Source organism: Photinus pyralis, unplaced genomic scaffold, assembly GCF_008802855.1.
Source record: "Photinus pyralis isolate 1611_PpyrPB1 unplaced genomic scaffold, Ppyr1.3 Ppyr1.4_LG1, whole genome shotgun sequence".
Taxonomy (NCBI): Eukaryota; Metazoa; Arthropoda; class Insecta; order Coleoptera; family Lampyridae; genus Photinus; species Photinus pyralis.
The window spans coordinates 33,129,417-33,152,624 of NW_022170249.1; the positions used below are offsets into that span (position 1 = coordinate 33,129,417).

At 35.4% G+C, this 23,208-nt stretch overlaps 1 protein-coding gene across 1 annotated transcript; it reads right to left on the reverse strand.

Moving 5' to 3' along the window:
* Positions 1 to 6,959: 6,959 nt before the first annotated feature.
* Positions 6,960 to 23,162, reverse strand: LOC116167917 (claspin-like). The gene is made up of 18 exons (XM_031483530.1): positions 23,153 to 23,162; positions 22,222 to 22,822; positions 22,017 to 22,157; positions 21,743 to 21,966; positions 18,303 to 19,259; positions 18,044 to 18,255; positions 17,852 to 17,997; positions 17,561 to 17,804; positions 9,039 to 9,184; positions 8,875 to 8,991; positions 8,354 to 8,819; positions 8,164 to 8,307; positions 7,942 to 8,119; positions 7,780 to 7,895; positions 7,610 to 7,728; positions 7,407 to 7,562; positions 7,203 to 7,358; positions 6,960 to 7,156 (listed from the first exon to the last, which is right to left on the reverse strand). The coding sequence occupies exons 2-18, from the start codon at positions 22,807 to 22,809 to the stop codon at positions 7,046 to 7,048; spliced, it is 4,221 nt and encodes a 1,406-aa protein (XP_031339390.1). The 5' UTR covers positions 22,810 to 22,822; positions 23,153 to 23,162; the 3' UTR covers positions 6,960 to 7,045.
* Positions 23,163 to 23,208: the final 46 nt, after the last annotated feature.

Consider the following 23,208-nt stretch of genomic DNA (forward strand, 5'->3'; position numbering starts at 1 on the left):
TTCAAAATCAATACAAACATATAAAAATTTGTCTTTTTTGGGTAATCCTACACATTCCAATGAAATGGTAAATTTGATCTACTTATCTTTAACAAATGAAAAAGGAAAGTGCGACCTTTTTTAAATATTCACCTCAAACTAATTACCTACCTACCTACACCTGCCTATAATTTTTGCGTGTTATAATCTTTAAGCAGAAATAATCGAAAACACAATGTTAAAAATTACGCATGAATAATTTGAATATAATTTTCTGGTTGCACGAAAACCGTCAATTTGAAAAAGAAAACAAGTTTACAATGGATTTAAATCGTGACTTTAACTGGCCTAACCTAGTGTCTAATACAGAAATAGCTACACAAATTAGTCTAGAATTAAGTGCTTTTGACTACCTACCCAAATGGATAAACTTCATATTGCACAGAGAACTTCGGGAAATGCACCTTGTCAATTTAACTAATCAAGTACCCACACGTACCTAATATAAATTAACAAACATGTTCATAGAAAAAATGGTTACACAATTGATCGTTCCTTATTCAACTGTCTTATTTAACTTTTATTATTACATATTTACCTATTCGACAACGTTCCTTTATACAGGGTGACAATTTGAAAACTTACCACCCCCCATATCTTAGTAAATAAACGAGATATTTAAAAAAATCAAAATCCGTTTCGCTAATTCGGAGTGGGAATCACAATGACATAGTTGGCGACGCACCCCCTCCAACCCCCTGCGCCCCAGCCACCCCAACTTTTAAATCTTAAATAGTGACTCCCCATGTGTGATACGTCGTTGGAAAGCTCTGAAAAAATGCTTTCCAACCGTACCAAATAGCATTACATTTAGGTTACTAATTATCGTGCAAATCAAAAAATAAACTAATATGATACATTTGAAATCTGTCGTATTTCAAACACAACCGGCGAACATGGACGAACTAAGACAGAGAATAATTCAAGAATGTCGAAATATTGCAAAACCAACATTTGAAAAGGTTCGACAAGAGTTTGAGAATAGATTATAACTGGCGATCAAAAATGAGTTGCTGTCGAGTCGGCTTTGGAAGTTCAAGTTAAATACGATTTTCCATGTAAACAAAAATTTCAAAGGGCGACTCGACAGCAACTCATTTTTGATCGCATAGTAATACTGTCTTACCAAGAACGGAAACCATTTTGAACATTTATTGAAATAAAAGCCAACTTTAGAAAATGTATCATATTAGTTTATTTTTTGATTTGCACGATAATTACTAACCTAAATGTAATGCTATTGGTATGGTTGGAAAGCATTTTTTCAGAGCTTTCCAACGACGTATCACACATGGGGGGTCACTATTTAAGATTTAAAAGTTGGGGTGGCTGGGGCGCAGGGGGTGTGAGAGGGTGCATCGCCAACTATGTAATTGTGATTCCCCCTCCGAATTACCGAAACGGATTTTGATTTTTTTTAATATCTTGTTCATTTGCTAAGATATGGGGGGTGGTAAGTTTTCAAATTGTCACCCTGTATATATTTTAGGTACCTTCTTAAAGTAACCTACTGAAGCCTTTCTTTGCTTTCCATTACAAAAGAATTTTTACTGAAATACCGTTCTTAAGTTCTTTACTTATTTGCTTTTGGGCTTCTATACTGCCAGTGACTGGGTTATTGAAATTTTGGAATGTTTCTTTAGATTTTGATTCATATTGCTTTAATTGGAATTTGTGCAGGGTCGATTAAAGACTTTTTGGTAATGGTTACCACCAAGTCACCACTGTAGGAGAAGTATGTATTAAAAATACCGTGCCATATTGTTAATCTGTTCTGTTTTATTTTTTTCTGATGATGTTATTTGAGCAGAAGACGGTACGAGGTTCACCGGGAGTGCTAGTTTAAAACAAACATTTTCACTTGGTGTGAGGGAGGGGGGTCATTACTACCACTATGATCTTATTAGATTGTCGGAAGTACCTACTCAACAAATCAGACACGGTTTCTCTTAAATTCACTAAAATTGGTTCAGTAGTTTAAATCCTCAAAGAAAGGAAAAAAGCTGAGTTTTTACATTTTGCATCAGGATTATATTTAGGGCGCCTAATTGAACCTTCCACAATCTCGGGGAGCGTTATACTAGCCAATAACACATTAGTCCGAAGCGGCTGAGCTTCATTTTTATTTTTATGTTGAATGTACCCTTATACAGGGTGTCCAACGACGAGTTGAATCAATTGTTAGAGAAACTAACACAATGAAAGTAAAGGTCTAAGTATGTACGGATTATTCAATGAGCACTTTTAAATTAAAATATTTTCAGTTACATTATATGACAATGTGCATAGCATTATTCAATGGGCCCCTCCATTAGAAAAAAAGGTTATTTAAATCATTCTATCCCCGCTAGTGGCCGCAATAATCAATTATCTCAGGATAAATGGGACACGCTGTATATAAATTAATCAAGTGACTTTAAATATAAGATTACGAAACTGGTAGTGACAAAGTTTACCGCAACTCACAAAAGAAATAACAGCTACACCCCAATTCGTCGCGCTTATGCAGGTGCAGTTATACCCCAATAAATCGTCTCCTGAAACTGATATCTTTTCTAGGAAAAAATTCTTGCTTCAAAAGTATCCGTAGGTATATAACCCGCTATTCCGAATTTCATGTCTATGTTGTAATCGGACAACAAAAACGAAATTTACCCTTTATTAAATTAAAAATTCTAAATAATTCGCGATGATACGTTCTCTTGGAAATACCACGTACCGAGCCTGACTTTGTTGCGCCTGCACGTCTTTTTTTAAATTTAGTATGCATTTATTACTAATAATTCATTTATTGTTTACAGTCAAGCAACACGTTGCTCACGGTTAATATTTGTATTTGAATGGGTAGTCACTAGAAATCTTCAAAATACAGTATCATACATTTTAAGCATATTTGGTCTTACAATTTCATGCTCTTTCCAAATTCAACATAAAATAAATAGGGTTTTCATTAAAAAAATTATCGCTTACGTCATGCCTCATAAACAAAAATGATCTTTAAGTAACAATTACAGTAAAATATGTCTTTACCTACCTAAGATAAAAATTGACATTTCGAGGATTTTTTTCAAAAACGTATGTGATAGTTGCAGACTTTACACTCGCACTGTAGATAAAATAAGGTAGTGTAAATCTACTTCGTTTCGTTGTTATACTTATGTGACTATCTATTCGCGTTAATTTTCCAATCAACTCTTAACTCGCCGTTGGGCGTGCTATACCTATAGCATGCCCATATCAATCAGCGCTCATTTTCAGCATCCGCAAACAAAGTAAGCGGTTTGAAAGTACAGAACCTCCAGATAGTACTACCTATGGGAAAAATATGAAACGCCCTGGATACAGTAATCCTAATTTATAGTTTTCGATTTATTTTATTTTATTAAGTATTTATTTATGTGTTCATGAGAAAGAAATTATTTAGTATGATGTTTAGGGGACCCCTAAAATACTTACAATCTCCTAGTTTAATCACAGAAACGTTATTTTTCTCACCTCTTAACGCTATAATCTTTCAGAAATATTATTTTTTCGATCAATCTAGGACAAGACGGCTTTCTATTAACCTTAGATGCAAAACAGGGTCTTTTGCTATATTTTTGGTAGTTTGTATCTCTTAATATTACGTCTGCAAAAATAAAAACGTTTTGATAGTTGTTACATAATAAAGAAAATTATTGTCATTAATTAAATCTTTTATAAAGAAAGATAAAGAAAATATAACTCATCTACTTCGAAACTTTCCCAAAATCGTTTTATTCGACACAGATCATTGCGTGGATTTAATCAGAATCCCTTTACGTGATTATTTGAGTGTAAGAATAAAACTGACACCGAAACCCTCTTCATAAATGTATTCTCTCGTTAGTTGTTATTGTCCGTTTTTTAACTTCAAAGGGCTCTTTGTGCAAACGTCAAAATAGTCCATTCCATTCGCACGGGAATATAAATATTGGAAATTCTGTATACGTCTAAAACATACGCTCTAACCACCATTTAATGTCACCATTAAGCTTTGGCCGCTAAGCAAACAAGAAACAATATCCGGTCACCGGAATATAATACGAAACGTCCTTGTTTATACAATTTGATTAAAATTCAATTCAAAGATTACCTACTTCGTAAAGTGTATATGATATGTAGTTTCTTATATACCTACTTATTGCATTTTAAATGAAAATAAATTGGAACAATAACGTATATCTATTTTCCCAATTTCCCAATTGTCGGAAACTTTGAAAGCACTATAAAAGAGCATTATGTATCTACTAGGTATACTTTACCTATAACTCATCATACAAATACTAGCATTAGTCTCGATTCCATCGCTCTAACCTGTGATTGTGAATCATTTCTCCACTTGAACACGAACGGAGTACCTACTTGTTGCTTCCAAGGGATAATAAAGCGTAATGGAAATTACGTTTCCCTCGGGAACTCGTCGATAAACGGTTCACCTCGCGTTTCTGCACAAAATGCAAACGCAGTTTTTCTCAGGATAAAAAATGCCCAATTGATCTAGTATAATGACATGTCATCCATTAGAAATATGTAAATGACAAGGTCGTAGATGCATGTACTCGTAATATCCGGAAATTTGGAATTAATATCAAAAAATGAATAAGTTTGACTATATTTTGCAAAAATTTACATGTAGTACTCATTTTATTCTTTCTTGTACTAACTATTGTAGCGAATATTCTAGAAATCCCGATAGACATCGAGGCGCCATAAAGATTAATCATCGGGCATGCGACACAAATTTTGCATGGAAATATGACGTGTTTGTTTTAGAACATTCTGAGCCGTCCTTGATATATAAGAAAGTTTAGGTCAAACTTCGAAGCGCTTGTGTTATGTTATAAATTGTAAGTGATAAATAATAATTACTGTTATGAGTTAATCAATTTAAGACTTATAAATTTGTTGTTAGTAAAGTCTTCTCTAAACCGGAACGTAATTACTGTGTTACCCGCAGAAAACTGTTAACCGTCATCAAGTCTGTGTGGTCAGAAGTTTCTCGTAAGGATCCGCATTGCGATGGTTATTACAATTTAAGAGTACAGGTCAAGTTGCCAGTTGGTTGGAAAGACGGCAAGAGTATGATTTTGTAACAGGACACTGCGCGGGACGAAACCATCGTAATACCGATGCCTTTTTAAAAGACCATGTCCTGAGGATTGTCGAAAATGCTCACAACGAGAGCACAAATATGAAGACCAACACGGCACGACGCGACGAACTGTAGGTACTTGTGGATGATAACTGGGCACCATTAGAACTGGTGACAGCTCAAGTTCTGGATCATGATTTGCGTCTGATGATAAACTAAAGAATAGAAGAGACAAGGCCAACTTGGGTAAGTGATATCTAGATGTGTTAAAGCTATAAGCTACCGAATGCAAAAATCCAACACGAGTTGGAAAATGCGCTAATAAAAGTAGCATAAAACTTGCCTCTCTAAGGATGCTACATGGTGGTAGTGTTTAAGAAATATAAATTGCGATATTGTGCATTATTTGTGCTTTCCTCTCATGGTCATGCGTTTCTCCAAAAAATCAAAACGGTGGACCATTTTTATACAATAACTGATTTGCTAGAAGCCTTCAAATTACTGGTATAGTCGACAATATGCATCTAAACCTAAGCTGCCGTATTCCGTCTAGAGATTTAGCTAACAAACGGAGCGACTATTTCAAATTTTTTGAAGAATCTTGATACAATGAAAGTTCTAGAATTATTTCCAGTGTACCTATTGGTATTCATGTAGTAGGTACCTACACTTTCCATTGTGTCCTATTAATAAAGGTCACAGGCCACATCTACGGAATCGTTTATTGGACATCTTAGGCAAAAAGATTTTGTTAAAAAAAGAGCTGAAGAGAAATCGCTGGAAATTATTTTCAAGTTTCTAGGTTTGCCGCTAGAGGGCGTACGATTCATAGTTAAGTAGAAAAATGATTTTTTTTCTGAAACTACGTTAGAAGCAACTACTTTCATCTCTAAAAAGGGTAAAGAAAATGTGATTTTCCTCTCTAGGGAGGAAAGTAAATATCAATTGCCGCGTTAATCTTAATAATGACATTTAAAATTGAAACATACTCGTATCACAGATGTAAATAAGTATATTTAAATCTATGCTCGTATCTAGATTGCTATGTGTCAAACTTCATTATTGCATACGATAATTTTTCAATTTTGATCGTAGTTTCAGAAAAAATGATGTGTAAAACTTGAGAAGAAAGTGTTTTTCAACTGTCGATCAATTGGCAGTTGGCACACTCACTACGCTCATGTGTCAAACTTTATACTGGTGTTGAAAAATTCCACCTTCTTCTCTAGTTGTACCGGGTGACCCAATAAGAGTGTTCCTCGGCCATATCTCGAGAACCGTTCGTCGTATGACTTAGGGGCAAAAAATTATTGGGTAAATCGGTTATGAAGAATCGCTGGAAAAATTTTTCAGTTTATTATGCAAAATTTAAAGAAAATGCAATTTTAAAATTTAAGATGGCAATTACGCCTTCTGGTGGTCATTTTTGGAACTTGAAAATATTTTCCAGCGATTCTTCATAACCGGTTTACCCAATAATTTTGTTTACCCCTAAATCATACGACGAACGGTTCCCGAGATATGGCCGAGGAATAGTCTTATTGGGTCACCCAGTATAAATAACTATTTTTCCTCAATTATACCCACCAAACATGCATCGCCATCTTGTATTGATGCAGCATATATTGCTCTAGCTAGCTCATATTAGGCGTGAGGGAAGGGAAACAACGCAAAGGCCAGAGTGGCTACATTCAATTCTCTAAAAGACTTTTTCAGAAGAACATTTCAAGTCGCCATTAATGGCTACAGTTCCCGTTATGTGCGATTTGAACCTGAAATATATACACAAAGGTTTTGTTTTGTCCAGATTTTATCTCGCCCATTGTAGGAAAGTACACAACAAACAATTTTCTTAAAACGTATATATAAACATTTGTCTAAAATATAGGTACACTAAAACAACTTCGTCTTTTGATCCCTTGTGCTTATACTAGGACTAAAATTGGATGTTAATCGTAATTTCTTTATGGCTACTGGTGTCCCATCACTTGCTTTTCTTTTGTTCTGAAATGAGATATAAGTAAAGGAGGTTGCTATAAGATACATTTACATTTGATTTATCCTCATTTTCACTAGTGAAACTGGTTGTATGAAAAACAATCTTCTTAGAAGTTTTTACTACATTAACGGTACTCGTAACTTTAGTCATACCAGCAAGCCGTGTTAAAAATCTGTCAGTCCGTGATAAAAATGATCCCCTAGTGTTCTAAAATAGTGAGTGTTGAAACAATATAATCGTAACAGAATTGCTTACTGAAAAAAAAGAAGTTTTAGAATTCAAGTCGGTTGACGTGTTTTTGTCATGTGATAAACTCCTTTGGAAAGCCTCTTGTCCGATTTTAAAGACTTGACTATCGTTATTTGAGAGAATATCACTATCCAAATCGTCTACGCCATTTTGTTCTTGCTGCTGAAAGTCGCTAATGCAGTTAGTAAAAAAAGGTAGGATTAAATTACGCTTTTTAAGAACATTTCTCTCTGATGCCTCGCACGTCTCCACTGTTCCTCACTTTCGTCTTCCTCTAAGTACACATCATCTTCATCCTTTGGACCTCGGTCATCATTCGCATTATCGTCTACAATTCTTAAATTAGTATTACAATATTTATTATTTGATTATTCATTACCAATATTCCTCCAACGGAATTGTCTTTCTCTTCCTGTGCCATGTAATTCACCATCTTCCAATAGCATTTCCTGTAAAATTTTTATTTCTCGTTGATCATCATCCAATACTCTCCGCCTACAAAACAGTTCTAAAGGTTTCTGTGAAAATGTGTAAAACTTACATGTGAATCTTTTCCAAATCGTTTCTTATTTTGTTTTCATCAAACACTTCTGTATCACCCTGTTCGGCTTCTAAAATGTCCAAATCTCTTTCGTCTTCGTCTGCACTGTCCCATTCGGATTCGGTAAGCTCAGCTTCCTTCTCCAAGAAGTCACCTGGTGCGCTTCTCTGTTTGTGAACTAGAAGAAGATTATGTCATCAAATCTACACAAGGAAAATCTACCTGAAGACTGGTCGACTTCATTTTCTTCAGAATCATAATTGATCTCTTCATTCAAAATTTCCATTTTGCCTTCGTCCGCATCCGAATTATCATCATACAGATCAATTTCTTCATCATTGTCATTATCTTCTTCAGATTCATCATCTTAAATAATCTCATTATTGTTTGAAAGTGCGTAGAATGTTTTTACCTGAGAACTGTAATTTCTTATGGTGAGTTTTTGTTACTTTTGGATTACTTTCGCTGAACTCATCGTCTGACGAGTCAAAGACTAACTTGCCACCTCCCTGTATGTCTACGCTACCTTGATCTGCAACTGGCGATTCGAATTTCTTTTTAAATTGTGCCAGCTCCTCCTCATTTAAAAGCTGCGAGATAATTCTATCTTCATCCAAATACCTGGATTCGGCATCAGGATTGCTGGAGTCCTGATTTGGTAGGTCAACAGTGTCCGGTTCCTCTACTGGTGATTCTAGCTTTTTGCATTGCTCAATGCTGTCACATTGGTTGTTCAATTTACTATTTGTCAGGCCGGTAAACGATCCTGAACAAATTTCTAGTAAATCTTGGGTGGTGGGTTGTGGTAGTTCAACAACCGTTGTATCATTTGTACTAGGAAATTTGCCTGAACATAATTCAGCAATGTCGTCCAGATCCTAAATTTACAACACTTTAAACTTTAGAACAATCGAATTCGATAGAAAGACAAACCTCAACTTGAGCTGTATCGCAATTATCCACAAACAGTTTTTGCCTTGCTCCTTCGACAGATTGACTAGGAGTAGCTGATGAAAACCGAAATGGGGATATAGGCGATTCGTGTAGGAACTGTGAACAAATATGTCAAATCTGATCAAATTGCAATATAAACCTACCTTAGACCCTGAATTTAACCCTTGAAGAGCTGTTAATTGCATTACAGGAGTATAAAAGCTACTGTCTGTATTAGGTTGAGTCATTGGTTTTTGCGGCGTTTTGTCAGGTATAGGTTGATGAGGTGGAATACTTGAATGATCATCCCCTTCAAAAATGTCATTAAATGTAAACAGTATTCAAAGTCCATACTGCAAGATTGCTTTTAAATCATAATTCCTCAAGGTCGAACAAATTTAAACTTCCCCTCAATACTGTTTCTTAACGTAATTATGGGGCCTAGGCACCATCTTAATAATAAGACCAGTTTGAATGGCATCTCTTGGAATTTCCTACCTTCTATCACCTGATGTGTGACAGTTCTTTTCACATAGAGCAAAATACTGCTTTCGCAGTGAACGAAAGGTACTGAACGGGCCCATCTCCAATCTACAATGGGACCATCTCACACGGCAATTCAAAATGCTATTATTAACACCAATTCATAACCCAAATTGGTTTTTTATTTAACCGCAAGAAAGCTAAAGGGAGTTGGAAAATAAAATAACAAGCACGGTTAGAAATGCAATTCCATATGTGTGTATATTCAGGATGTGTAAATGAAGCGGGTCATTGAAATTAAAATAAGCGCGAAAAGGCAGAGTTAAATGTTTCTATCGTAACCGAATGTTGAATGACAAAAAGCTTGTGATAGCGCGGTAAGTATCTAAACTATTCCTCGTTAAGAGATAAAGCGTTGATTGGGTCATATTTTACTACGTCGACATCTATAAATATGAGTGTAAATAGTGTGAAGGCGGCATTTGTTAGGCCTTAGCCGTTATCGAAATTACTCTAGTCGTTTTCGCGGAGCGCGCCGTGAAATTTTAAACCGATCCGTCCATTAGGTGGATTTTGAAGAAAGAAATTATGCCAAAAGCGAGCCATTGTGTAGACCAAATCAAACTCACGCTGCGGGCGAAGATTTTCGCAGTATTTCCAAAATGCCAAGAAAGAACATAGAGTTGAAAATTTCCACGGCGGAGCACCTCAACGAGAAGCCACGCCCCAGAAGTCTGTAGCCAGTGAATGCGTTTCTTTTCATATCGAAATTCAAGGGGTGGATTCAAAACCATTCTACATCGAAGCAACGACACACAAGAATTTAGAACTGTTGATGCCCAAACACTAGAAAGGAACCACTTCCGCCATAAAATAATCTCCTTTATGAATATTCACATAAACCGCCAACCACAATGAGACTTCACTGACAGTAGCTTCGACAGAACGCATCCCGCATCCGCACTACGCCGAGAAACGCGCACATCATCGTAAAACACATGCAACTTCTTATCAGAACCACATGTGAATTAATTTATTGCAAACGACCAAATAAAACCTTTCATAAATCACGCAAAATTCGACCAGATGTGTCTTACTTCAAGCACCTTATCTGACTTGAATAATTTACAAAAACGAAAAAAATTCCGCACCTACACAAATTTCTAAAAGGAAAACAAATACTGAAAAACAAATTCAAACGAAACGATCACACTTGTTTATTCGTAGAAACCGACCAGATTTACTTTCAAAAAATATTCCGCATACAGAGTTATCGCAGATGCTGGAACCAAAATAACGTCTGGGACGTTAAGAATTTCGGAATTTCCGAACACGATACAACAAATGGGGTAAAAAAATACTCTGTAAATGATTGAGATGAGACTGGTCTTTTACAGAGCATCCGAAGAGCCTCTTAGATACCCTTCAAAGCTATACGTAACTTTCCAGAGCATCCTATCACTTTCCTGCAGCTTTTAGCAGACTTTCCAAAGCCGTCTGGCCAGTTCCACGCGCTCGTCCATCTCTGAAGAAGGCTCAGAAAGACGTCTAGAATGCTCTGAAAAAGATCTAGGAAGCTGTGCAAAGGACAGATTCTGAGAGATTTGCCATACCTTTCAAGCCCATCTGATTTATGGACCTAACCTTCAACATTCAAAGGCTTGTTTGCAAGAAAAGAAATATTATGAAGCGCTTTTAGTAGGAAAGTATCAATGAAGTGTCTGTAAATATGACCTCAAAATCAGCTTTTTACAACTTGACGCATTCCCTTGCTTTATCCAATGTATGTATTCACAATACACAACGAAACACATGACCAAATAAGTCCGATATTGTTTTACTACAGAAGCTGTGAAGGGATCGGCATAAATTCTGTATTAAAAAGCCTGGAAGCTGATCTCTCTCCATACAGGCCTCACATTAGGTTCAATGGATGCCGCCCGCAGCATCTTGGTTAGCGTCGAGTTTTTGAACGAAGACGCGTACCCTGGCGGGACTTGCGTCTTGTTTAAACCTCGACGCTAAAAAACCTACATTCAATTGTAGGCATATTTTTTAGACACTGTAAGCTAGCCAATATCAATGATTCAAGCGTGGAGTACTAATTGTAACGGGGTTTCCCTACACAGAAACTTGAAGGAAGGCAGAATCTAAATTTAGGTACGAATGTAATCTTGAGCGTACAAATGTATGTGTATTTTTGCATTGCAAGGAAATTAATTGTTTCATTTATTATAACCCAACAAGTTGGTATTTTATTTAACCGTAAGGAAGCTACAAGGGAATTAGCAATATAAAGTAACGAGCGCGGTTAGAAATGCATTTTTATCTCAGATGTAAATAGCATAAGGTAATAAGTACTGCTTTTGTGTATGTATACTCGGTTTGAGGCAAGTCAATAACCAAGTCAAGGGGGCGGACATCAAAGCAGCAATCAAAAAGCATCTAAAGAACTCCTAGTGCACGTACAATAAAGGTATTTATGAACATTAGTTCTTTCACATTGTAATTTTGACACTGTTCAACGTCGTTTGCCTCATTGTATATTTGAACTTACTTACATCATAGTATAATTTATGAAATAGGGTCGTAGGCATTTTGGTCCAACGATATAAATTATATACAGTGTTATTCATTTAGAAGTAGACTAGCGATTTTCTGTGTCTACTTTTAAATGACAAAAACCTGACAGACGCCTAATTTTATGGAACCAAAATAACATGCGCAGGCATTCTGCACTGACATTCTGGATTTTAATAAAAACGACAGTAAATACTAAGCTTTTAGGTTATGATGAGATAATGGCCCGTATGAATAAAAGTAAGCAAATGCTTATACTTGCAAAATTCAAAGTAAATACTCGTAAGTGCTCCTTCGCACTGGGCGACTTAGCAGCGCTGCTGAGCAGCAGGACAGGACGCAGTGCAGTGCTGCTAAACAGACCAGCATGAAGGGGCAGTTACGAGTATTTACTTTGAATTTTGCAAGTATAAGCATTTGCTTATTTTTATTCATACGGGCCAATGAACTCGGCCCCTATTTCCAATTAAGTTTTTTATGGAATTCTCTTCCATAAAAAATAAAATGTTAAGTTTCATATCCTCCATTAAAACTTGGGGTTGTTTACGGTGCCTTATGTGCATCACTAATGTTAAAGAGATCAACACAGAAAATAAGTCTCTTATGCTCCTTAAACTATTACCGGCACTATACCAATCAACAATATCAACTTTTGTTTCGCACACAATCTAAGATAAAAATACAGAATCCAATTAATTAATATGACAGCCAGATCTTCATTTGTTTCCACTTATTTTGGTTGCATAAATTTAGCCGTCCTTCAGAAGAGTTTTTGTCATTTAAAAGTGGACATAGAGAAAACAATTCCCACAAATCCCCATGTCTACTTCTAAATGGATACTACTGTATAGGTACTATAAAGGCGACTTAACTACCTACTTGCGATTTGCATTAAGTCAGTGTTTTTATGAACCCCTATTGCTTGTAAAGTAACATATTACTAAAGCTGTGAATATATGCAAAATGCATATCGTGTATTTTTGGTTGTACTCGTACCAGATTTTGTACATTTTCGATTTGCAACATTTTGAAGCGATTAAACCCAATTTATTTTTGCATATCTTGCATATTTTAATATTTTTTGCATTTACAGTATAAACTTGCATATTTTAAGATGCATGTTAATTTTTAGGTAATTTTACACCTTTGTGCTGATTTTAATCGATTTTCATTTGAATTTTTACTACGTTTATGCGGATTTTCATAACGGGCGCGATAATGAAACAAACTGCAATCGGGGGAAAGAAGATCTATACCTACACTTGGTACCTATACCCTTTAATTTTACAATAGGATTAAGTAAAGTCCAAAAAAAACAAGATATTAGTCATCTACCTATAGAAACTTAATGTTGGTCCTCAACAACTTGTTTACGTACCTAAGTAGGTACCTAACTCTAAGAATTTATCCACATCTTAAAATATAAAATTCCTGTAAGCTTTTGATGAATGGATTTAGTAATACAAATAAATACAGTTGTTAGTAATCCTTTTCATTGTTCAACTACCTTTTAATGCCCCATCAATGAGCAGGATATTAACGGGATTGCACATTTAGCCAGTAAAATATTTTTAAATGAAGTTTACTTTCTGCATCACATCCAATTGTAAAGAGACGTTCGTGTAATAAACACATTTCACGTAATTACAGAATTTATACGAGATATTGAGTTATATTTTATAAAATTTGAGTGTATCATGTCAAAAATTATTTCTTGGGTAAAACCGTATCCGGAATTGACATTAAATAACAACTCCGTGTTTTGTAAACCTTGTGGAAAATCGGTAAGTAGCTTATTTACTAAATCTGTTAATTCAATTTCCAGTATTCTGAAAGTTAAATTCTCTTAGTTTTATTCTTGTATAGTTCTTATTTATGCTACTTTCTATCCTTTTTTTAACCATTTAATATGATTTTTAAGTGCCTATCTAACGCAAATTTAATGTAGCGTCCTACTTATTGTATTTTTACGCAGATATCATGTGGGAGGAAGTACTTGATCGATCAACATTGTTCCACGCCTTTACATAAAAGGAATCGCGAAAAATCAATTTCATCTGGACTTCGCCAAGCGTCTCTCCAGGAAACCGTACTACGGACAGCTGTACGATCTGAGGAAGAACAGTTTAAGTTTGACTTGTGCAGTGCTTTTATGTCCGCAAACGTGCCGTTAAATAAACTAAGTAATCCCCAGTTTAAAAGTTTTCTGGAAAAATACTGTAAAAAAAGTGTTCCTGATCAATCCACCCTTAGAAAAAGATATGTAAGTGAATGCTACACAGAAACTATGAACAATATAAGACAAACGGTACAAAATCGTTTCTTATTTTTTGTAGTTGACGAAACAACTGACGTGTGTGGTAGATATATAGCTAATTTAATGGTAGGTGTTTTAGGCGAAAGCAGTTCTAATAAATCGTTTTTAATAAGTTGCAAACACATAGAGAAAACCAATAATGAAACCATTTCGAGATTCATTGTAGAAGGGTTAAGTAATTTGTTTTTACCAAAAGCTGTGCCGCATGATAAAATAGTTTTGATGCTTTCTGATGCAGCACCATACATGATTAAAGCGGCACAAAATTTAAAAATCTTTTATCCTAATTTAATTCACAATACATGTTTGGCACATGGCGTAAATAGGGTTGCAGAAGAAGTAAGAAATCAGTTTCCAGTTGTTAATGATTTCATTAATAATGTAAAAAAGGTGTTTGTGAAAGCGCCTTTACGAGTGCAGTTATACAAGGAAATGCTGCCGGGAATCCCTTTGCCTCCAAAACCTATTCTTACTAGATGGGGGACATGGGTGGAAGCGGCTTTATTTTATGCGCAACATTTCGAGAGTATTAAAAAAGTACTTACAGAGTTATCATCAGAGGACTCATCGGCGGCTATTAGTGAATCAAATCAATTAGCCGCCAATCCTCAGTTAAGTCAACAGTTAGCATACATTAAGAATAATTTTTCTATATTTCCCAAACTATTTTTAGAACTGGAAAAGCAAGACGTTTTGTTAATTGATGCCATAAATCTAATAGAAAATTTCAAAAAAACTATGAATAGTTTAAAGGGTAAAATTGGCAAATGTATTTCAAAAAAACTAAATGACACTTTAAGTAAAAATAACGGATATCAAATATTAAAAAATGTCTCGATGGTCTTGATGGGTGATATTGTGGAAGGTTTGGAAATTGATCCCAATATTTTGTCGGCCCTTTCAAATGCACCTATTACTTCTGTTGATGTAGAGAGAAGTTTCTCTGCTTATAAATTAATTCTTAGCGACAGGAGGCAATCATTTCTTGCAGAAAACTTAGAAAAACACATTATTGTTAGTGTTAATAGTAATATTACCATCAATTTAAATGACGCTACCTTGTAAAAGTTGCTAAAATTGTATATTAAGGCATCCGATTTAATTAAATTGTTAAATAAAACCACGTTATTTCTTTTTTTCTTGCAATTTATGTAAGATATAATTTTGCATATGCTTGCATATATATCAAAACGGTTTGCATATTTTGCACTAATTTGATGCATATATATGCGCATATTTTACAATTTTTTCGTGCATATAATTCACAGCTTTACATATTACCATATCGCACTTCGCTTTGTTTCTGTTGTACCAGGTGTTTATAAGAGACAATCAATTTTTCCTTCAGCACCTAACGGCCATTCATTATTATTTCAGTTATAAATAAAACTGAATAGTTCCTACCAATGCGAAGTATATTTTTGAGAATGAATGTGCTTTAACCATGTGCCTTACAGTTTTATTACAGCAAAGACAATTCTTTATAGTTATTAAGGTATCAAGGGCGTTATGAACTAAATAACGCCCCAGGTCAACAGTGTAGAACCCGAGGGCCTCCGGCCCGAGGGTTATACGTTGACCGTGGGCGTTGTGTTCATAACGCCTGTGATGCCTTCAACGTTTTATGTCATACTTGATGATTTTCCAAGAATTGGCGGTGACAGATGATTAAAGGAAAAGGTAATGAGAATCATCAAAATATGATCAAAATTAAGTTATCCATGGAGATAGATATTATATTTGTCAAACATTCTAAAAATTTTCTGAAAAATGGCAGACGAAGCGTCTCATTTACCGGCACACGTTCTTGCGCGAGCCGCAAAAGCGAATGAAGCCATAGTGCCACAAAAATCGAAATCCTCTTATGAAAAAGAGTACGTTACTTTTGAAAAATGGATGGTGAGTAATTCTGTGGAGACAATAAACGAAACCGTTATGTTGGGTTACTTCCAAGAGTTGGTAAGTAATTTTATTAGTCATTAAATGGAAAGGTGATTTACAGTCAGAGTCATTTTCTCCCAATTCGCTTTGGACGAAATTTTCTATGCTACGTAAAGAGTTAATGGTAAAGAAGAAGATTAAGAGTTTCGAAAAATTTGTGCAGTTCCAGAATTGTTCTTTTTACTTCAAAGAATAGCAGTAGGATAATGCGACATCAACACATTTCTTTTTATTGAGTTGTTGAAAATAAAAAGTTCGTACAGATTCAATACTCAGATTACTCCATATTTATAGGATTTACAGAAATAACGCCCTTGGGCGTTATAGAAATAACGCCCGTTGCTACGCATAATTGGGGTTGTCATGGCGGAGTGCATTATTTGTCATTTAATGTATCTTGATTTAGGATTATTATAACTGAATAATGATCAAGTAGGTATGACATAAAGAAAATAAGAACCCTTTCATAATTTAATAAGAGGATTATTAGCCGATGAGCAACCCAGGCATATTAATATAATTATATAACAAAAACCACACCCAATTTAATTAATATATAGAAAGATTAACCTGAAACAACATTTGATTTTTACTATGTGCGCTATGTTTGCTTTTCCTAATGACATTTGTAGTTTTCGATTTTTACTATATGTGATGTTTTTCTTTACTAGAAGCATCTATGGTTAAAATTTCAAAGAAATATCTTGATAAATAATGAAGTTGACACTGACTGCGCATGCGTACATCTAATTTTTGCAATTTCAGTTATGTTTACCTTTAACAGAAGAACTGTGATTAAAATTTCAAAAAGATATCTCGATAAATAACAGTTGATCTGCGCATCCTGCGCATTAATCTGATGTTTAAAATATGCCATACGTTTGCTTACACTAAAAGCATCTTTAGGTAAAATTTCAGACATACCTCCATGCCATTGCGCAGTCTGCGCATGCGCACAACTGATTTTCACTATATACGATATATTTGCCTTCACCAGAAGTATCTGTGTTAAAATTTCAACAAAATATATTAATAAATAAAAAAGTTGACATTGCACAGTTTAATTGTTAAGATTTTCCTTGGCTCAGGTGCTAGAAGTATACGCTACTGAATGCAAAAAGAGCGAATTAAATATCTTGAAAACAGTAGTAGTTAAGGCCTCGGACAGATGGACAAACAAAGAAAGTGGCTGCAATAACGCACCCAACTTGGTTGGAAAATGCGCTAAAAAGTCTGGTACATAATCCAGACATTAGTCCAATTTTACAGCCCTTTCAATACTAATATTGTAGTAACCTTTCTGCTAACTAACCACCATCTGTTTCATTGTAAGTAGGAAGGTGTGGGTTAGTCGATGATACTTACAAACATCAGAGACACTTTCAGTTTCAATATTACATGTATCAGCTACTTTCACTGATGGTTTTAAATCGTCCACACTGTCATTATCTGAATCTTCTGCGAACCCTTTCAGAATTCTACTTGTTCGTTTCTTAGGTTCTGGTAGCCCCTCTCCAGTATTTGAATTGTCTTCATCTACTTGAACGGACATTTTGGAGCTTCTACCAGAACTTGCATCATCACATTCATCTTCATCAGTCACTTCAGCCTGCAACACAACAAATGTATGTCTACATCGATGGAGAAAATTAGTACCTCATCATCAACAAAAGCAGATTTCTTCCTAACTTTTTCGACCTGTTCGATCTCATCATCAGTTTCTTCATCCGTCTCCTCCTCTTCTTCCTCATCATCCAAAATCTCTTCATCAGCTTCATAACCGTCTTTGCAAGAAGTTTCACCTACACAAATATTCTAAATGTACTAAAAGAGTAGACCGCAACTCACCCATATCGTCGGCATTTTCATCAAGCTGCGACAAAGTGACATCTTTATTTTTCCACGTTTCTGCCTTTTCTTTGGCTATCTTCTCCTGAAGTTCGTTCCTCAGCATTTGTAGGCGGACCCCTGGCTTTGATGGCATTTCACTTTCTTTATTATCATCCACCGTTATAGTAACTATTTCCTTCTGTACCTCTCCTTGCGATAAATTTACTATACTGCAAAAAAATTGTTAATTTTACTACGGTACCCTAGGTAAGCTTACTCCAATTTCATTGTCTCTCGTTTAGCCTTCCTTGGTGCCTGAAGTTTCATGAATCGGTCTTTCAGTTGGCATACTGGATTAGGTCTCATTATTCCATCATCGAAATCGATTTCCTGGTCGGGATCGCCGCTGAGAGCAGGCCGGCGATTTCCCAGTTCTTTGAATAGTTGCTGTTTAAAGGTCATTTTTTGATTTGAGTCGCATTTCGCATCGGTGCTCGCATACTTATTTATCAAAGTCTGAAGCCGAGCGTCTTCGCCATTTTCAATATTTTCATCAAGGCCGTCTAAATTAAAATCGTAGTCTACCGATTCCTCCGTCGCATTAGTTACATTTGGAATAGTCACAATAGAGTGTATTATAATTTTATTTTGGACTGAAGGTGCACAAGTGTCATTTTGTACAGGGTGTTCACACGAAAGATTCTCCAAATCATGAGCAATGCTATGATCAGAGTCTCCCTTTTCTCTTTCTTCACACGGATTCACCTCACAGTCTTCACTTCTTGCCTCAGTACTATCATTCATATCGGAGTGGGTCTGTGAAGTTTCCATCACCAAATCTTCTACCACTTTACTGTCCTCTTTGTTTTCATCATTGATGCAGTTGTTTTCAAAGAAATCTTGTGTTGTACTCATACATTCATCCACTTCAACCACACCCACACAGTCCTTGTGCGCCTCTTCTACGGTTTTCATGTTGATAGTTTCAGTTTCATTCACATTATCACAATCATTGGACTGTGAAAGGTTGTTTGGTAAATTAACGCAATCATCTGCAGGATTAGAAATGGTGGCAGTTGGTGGTGTTACACTGTCCGTCTTCTCTGGAGTATGATGATTTTCATTATCAATGTTATCATCCACACTTGCTAGTGCAATATTTTCCTCCTGCTCTTCTTCAGAGTCGGACTTATAAAATTTTTCTACCTCTTTCTCTCTGTCTTCCATTTCTTTCCTAATAAAAATGAGCAATTAATTTCTATAAAATATATTTTTAAATTGACAGGTAAAAGTATTACCACTCCAAAAGCCAAAAATGTATGCCACTTTGTAGTAAACCTACCAACAACGATTAAATTTAATTGTATCACAAGCAAAATTGGGAGTATAGGTAATCAAATATTGTATAGATTCTATAGCATTTCCAAAAAGTTTGAATTCGTTATCGTCATGTACAAAACCCCAGATACAGTAAAAACTCTATAATTTCAGACTCGTCAAAAGCGCATCAATCCGGACTACCGCATCGTAACTACACCTTCGTTAAAATATGCAAAAACATTGTTATTGATTACTGGAAATAGGAACTATTGACACATAGCATCTGAAATACCCAAACAAAACTGTTGCTTGCATGTAGTGTAACGGGTCGTCGCTTTAGAATTAAAAAAGGATTTTTTTAAATTCGTATTTTCCACATGTACCGCTTCATAGCGAACATGAACGAAAGTATGTAATGACGAGCCGGGTACCCGTAGCAAAATTTGTTTTATTACTGAGCTAGCGGTAAATAAATCAAACATTGTCATATTAGAATTCTTTCCAGTGCTGTAGAGGTTCAATTTTATTTGATGCAAGAGGGATCTTCAAGCCTTGTAAATGTAACAAAGCCAGTTACATCCGCTTAATTCTCTCTTTGCAAGTGAGGTCTTCGGCTCCTGTAAATGTAACTAAGCCGTGACAAGAGTTAAAAGGGCGATGTCAACAAAAATTTGTGTAAGCAATATAGTATAATTTTAAGGGTCTTGTATAAAATGAATTAGTGCAACCACAAAAATCTGGAAGGCAGCATGCCTAATAATTCGACAAATCGCTGTGATCCAGATGAGTTTGAAATCTAGATCACTGAAATTGGGTTTATGTCTCCACCATACTTAATTTTTACCACTCCTGTTTAGGAATGTGCGAGGGGGAAATCACCACGGTATTTTAGTATATGAATTTAAGGGTATTTCTAGTGATAAATGATGAACTCAAAAATGTCAACTCCTAAAAACACATGTAAATTTACATGTTCAGTAAGTCTGGGGGATTATTTACGAAATAAGCACAGAGTTGATTCGTTTCATTTGAATTTGTGTCTAAGTGTTGTTTTTCCTTTCAGAAATTTTGTAAATGCGTAATTTACTTCGGTAATTTATTCAGTTTAGATAAGGTGTTAGAAGTAAGACACAGCTGGTCGTTAGCGATAAGGAGTTTTATCAGGCGAAAATTAATTAACGCACGTGCTTTATCGCTGTTAAGGGTTAAGGTGTTGCGCCTGCGCGTTTCATCTGGAGAAGTGAGGACGTATGGAACGTTCCATTGTTGATTTATTTGAAAATTTTTAAATGAGTTTATTTTATGGTGGAGGTGGTTTCCTTAAATACTAGAGTCAATGTAAAAACGAGGCTACTGGTTTCGCGACGGTTAAGAGAACGCGTACATTTGTTAACGGAGTTAGTTAGACCTATTTGTTTACTTACATTTTTATAAAAAAATTGTGCAGAAGAAAGTTAACCAAAGTGGTGTAAGAAGTTAAACGAGTATTGTTCGATCTCGGAAAAAGTTTATCGAGTTAAAAATGGAAGCAGTGTAGTACAGTAAGGCCTTTTGCAGAGGTTCTCTTCTTATTGAAAGTTTGAAGTGTCTACCATATGAACAGCCACCGAAAATTTTTTCAGCTTATTCGTCAAGTCGGTTTTGTTTGTCATCTGATTCTGTGTTATAAAGCAAAGCGAAGTTATCAGCGTTTGTGTGGGTTTGGTACGCCTGAAATAGCAAATTTTGTGCGACGAGATTATGTAGATCAAAAAGAAAAAATGAAGTTGTTAGGATTTCTAATTTTATTTGTCGACCGCCTGTTGCGGAGTAATATGTCCAAACAAGCTTTGTAAGCTCGTTTGTAAGCTTTTGTTTCATTCAAGGATTTTGTTCTATTCTGTTGGAAAGTAAGTATGCCGCTTTCTCACTAGATTTTTACTTAAGTAGGCGCCGAATGAAAGTTCTGATAAGGAACCATCGCAACCAACGCATTCGCGAGGTTTTTTATACATAGGTAAGTATAGCGGAAATTGCCCCTCATAGTAGGGGAGCTAGCTAGATTATCATATTACACTGTCAAGTCATTGGCAGTACCTATCATTAGTATGTAAAAGAAATCAACATCATTCATCCAACCGTAACTTCTTTATATCTGTAGAAATGGCTAAGAATTATTTTTTACATAATTATCAAATCTTAAAACACTTTATTTTCTCAAATTTAAGTTCTGTTCTCTTTCATTATGAAGCAGTACACGTATAAAATTTCCTACACAAGTAATTTGAGCCTAAAGCAATCACCTGATACAACATGTTACCTTCACACTTTAAACAACAACACGAGTGCGGCTTTAATATTTTTTTTAACGGAGACTTTCTTGTTCAGTTACTTTGCCGCATAGGTAATTAGACTTACACAACAGCTTTGAATTCTTCAGTGGTCATTTTCATGGCAGCAGAGACTGGCAGATTAGGTTTCTTTTTTATAATAGATAATCGAGGTCGATTTTTAAAGAACTCTTCCATGGAACGCTCCTTAGGCCTGTGATATGGAAGTGCCAGTGGCATTTCTCTCAGCATTCTTTGTGATTCCGACGCGATCTCTTGCCGTTGCTTTATTGCATCTTTTGCAGTCATTCTCTAAAACAATGGGATATTAAAATATGAAGTTACAAGTTGTTGTTACTTACCTTTGGTGGTCTTTCTTTTTTGGGACGCACAACTGATTTCTTTTTAGTGTTCTGCATGCTTTTGATATTTTCTGAATAGGCCATTTCACGTTCATCTTCAGAACTTTCAGAATCGCATAGAGCTGCTATACGGGATGTCTGCTCAAAAATATCAAATATTTTAAATATACTCCGTTCATATTGTATATACAGGGAGTTTACTTACATCAAATAAAGCAGAACCCTCAACAGTGTCTGTATGTACATTATTCGTATTAAATGTTTCTCCGTCCGAATCACTATCTATAATAAGCTTTGATCTACTAGTTTCTTTATGATCAACACTTTCAGTCTCATCAGAATCACTGTCAATTATAGCACGCCTTTTTTTAATACTATTTTCTACAACTTCGTTTTGTGATAAGGATTTTTCGTCAATGTCTTCTACCTTTGAAGAATTCTCTTCATCAGAATTTCTCAAGACTGTGTCAACTGTATCTGTTTCCGAATCACTGTCAGCGATAGCAATTCTCCTTAACTTTTTTGAAATTCTACTCTTCCTAGCCACAGATCCATCCACATGTACATTATTCGAGGCATTATTAATTGGACCATTTTCATTGTCGTATTGTTTATGTTCAACATCAACGGCAGGGCATACATCATTGCCTTCTTTTTCAATCAATTTGTTTACACCATTGCTTACTTCCACATTTATCACATTTGGATTATTTTCCTCACTAGGTGCGTCAGTACTATGATCCATTGGTAAGGACTCCTCAGTGTTAAGTTCCTGCATCTTGAAATCGGACATGTACCCGACTTTTCTGTAAAGACAACACTCAACTCAATATAAAATGAATTGCTCACATACGATATCACATCCTACTAAAATAATTAAAAACGGTAATTATAATTTATATATTCTACATTAAAAAGTTAGCAAAAAACCGCCAAAATGTTAAATAATGAGGTTATGATAAAGGCAAATGTCATACAGAATACAAATATACAATCCAACTACTGTAGTACTTTTATCATACAATCTGTACAATATTTAATTTAATTTACCAATGGCGAGTGTAAGTGAGATAGGTTTGTAAACATAAAGTTATTCTAGCAGGTGACTAATGAAATTGCACTAATTTGAAAGTGACCTGAGTTTATCATTGGGGCGTCAACACTCAACACCCTGTATAAACCTCTCACTCTT

What these genes read in the sequence shown, in the direction of transcription:
- LOC116167917 (XM_031483530.1), bottom strand. Translation starts at nt 22,809, where the DNA reads ATGTCCGATTTCAAGATGCAGGAACTTAACACTGAGGAGTCCTTACCA. An exon ending in CTAAAACTTCTTTTTTTTCA is followed by an intron (nt 7,359 to 7,406) that starts GTAAGCAATTCT and finishes TCACTATTTTAG; the next exon opens with AACACTAGGGGATCATTTTT. An exon ending in AAAATGAGGATAAATCAAAT is followed by an intron (nt 7,157 to 7,202) that starts GTAAATGTATCT and finishes ATCTCATTTCAG; the next exon opens with AACAAAAGAAAAGCAAGTGA.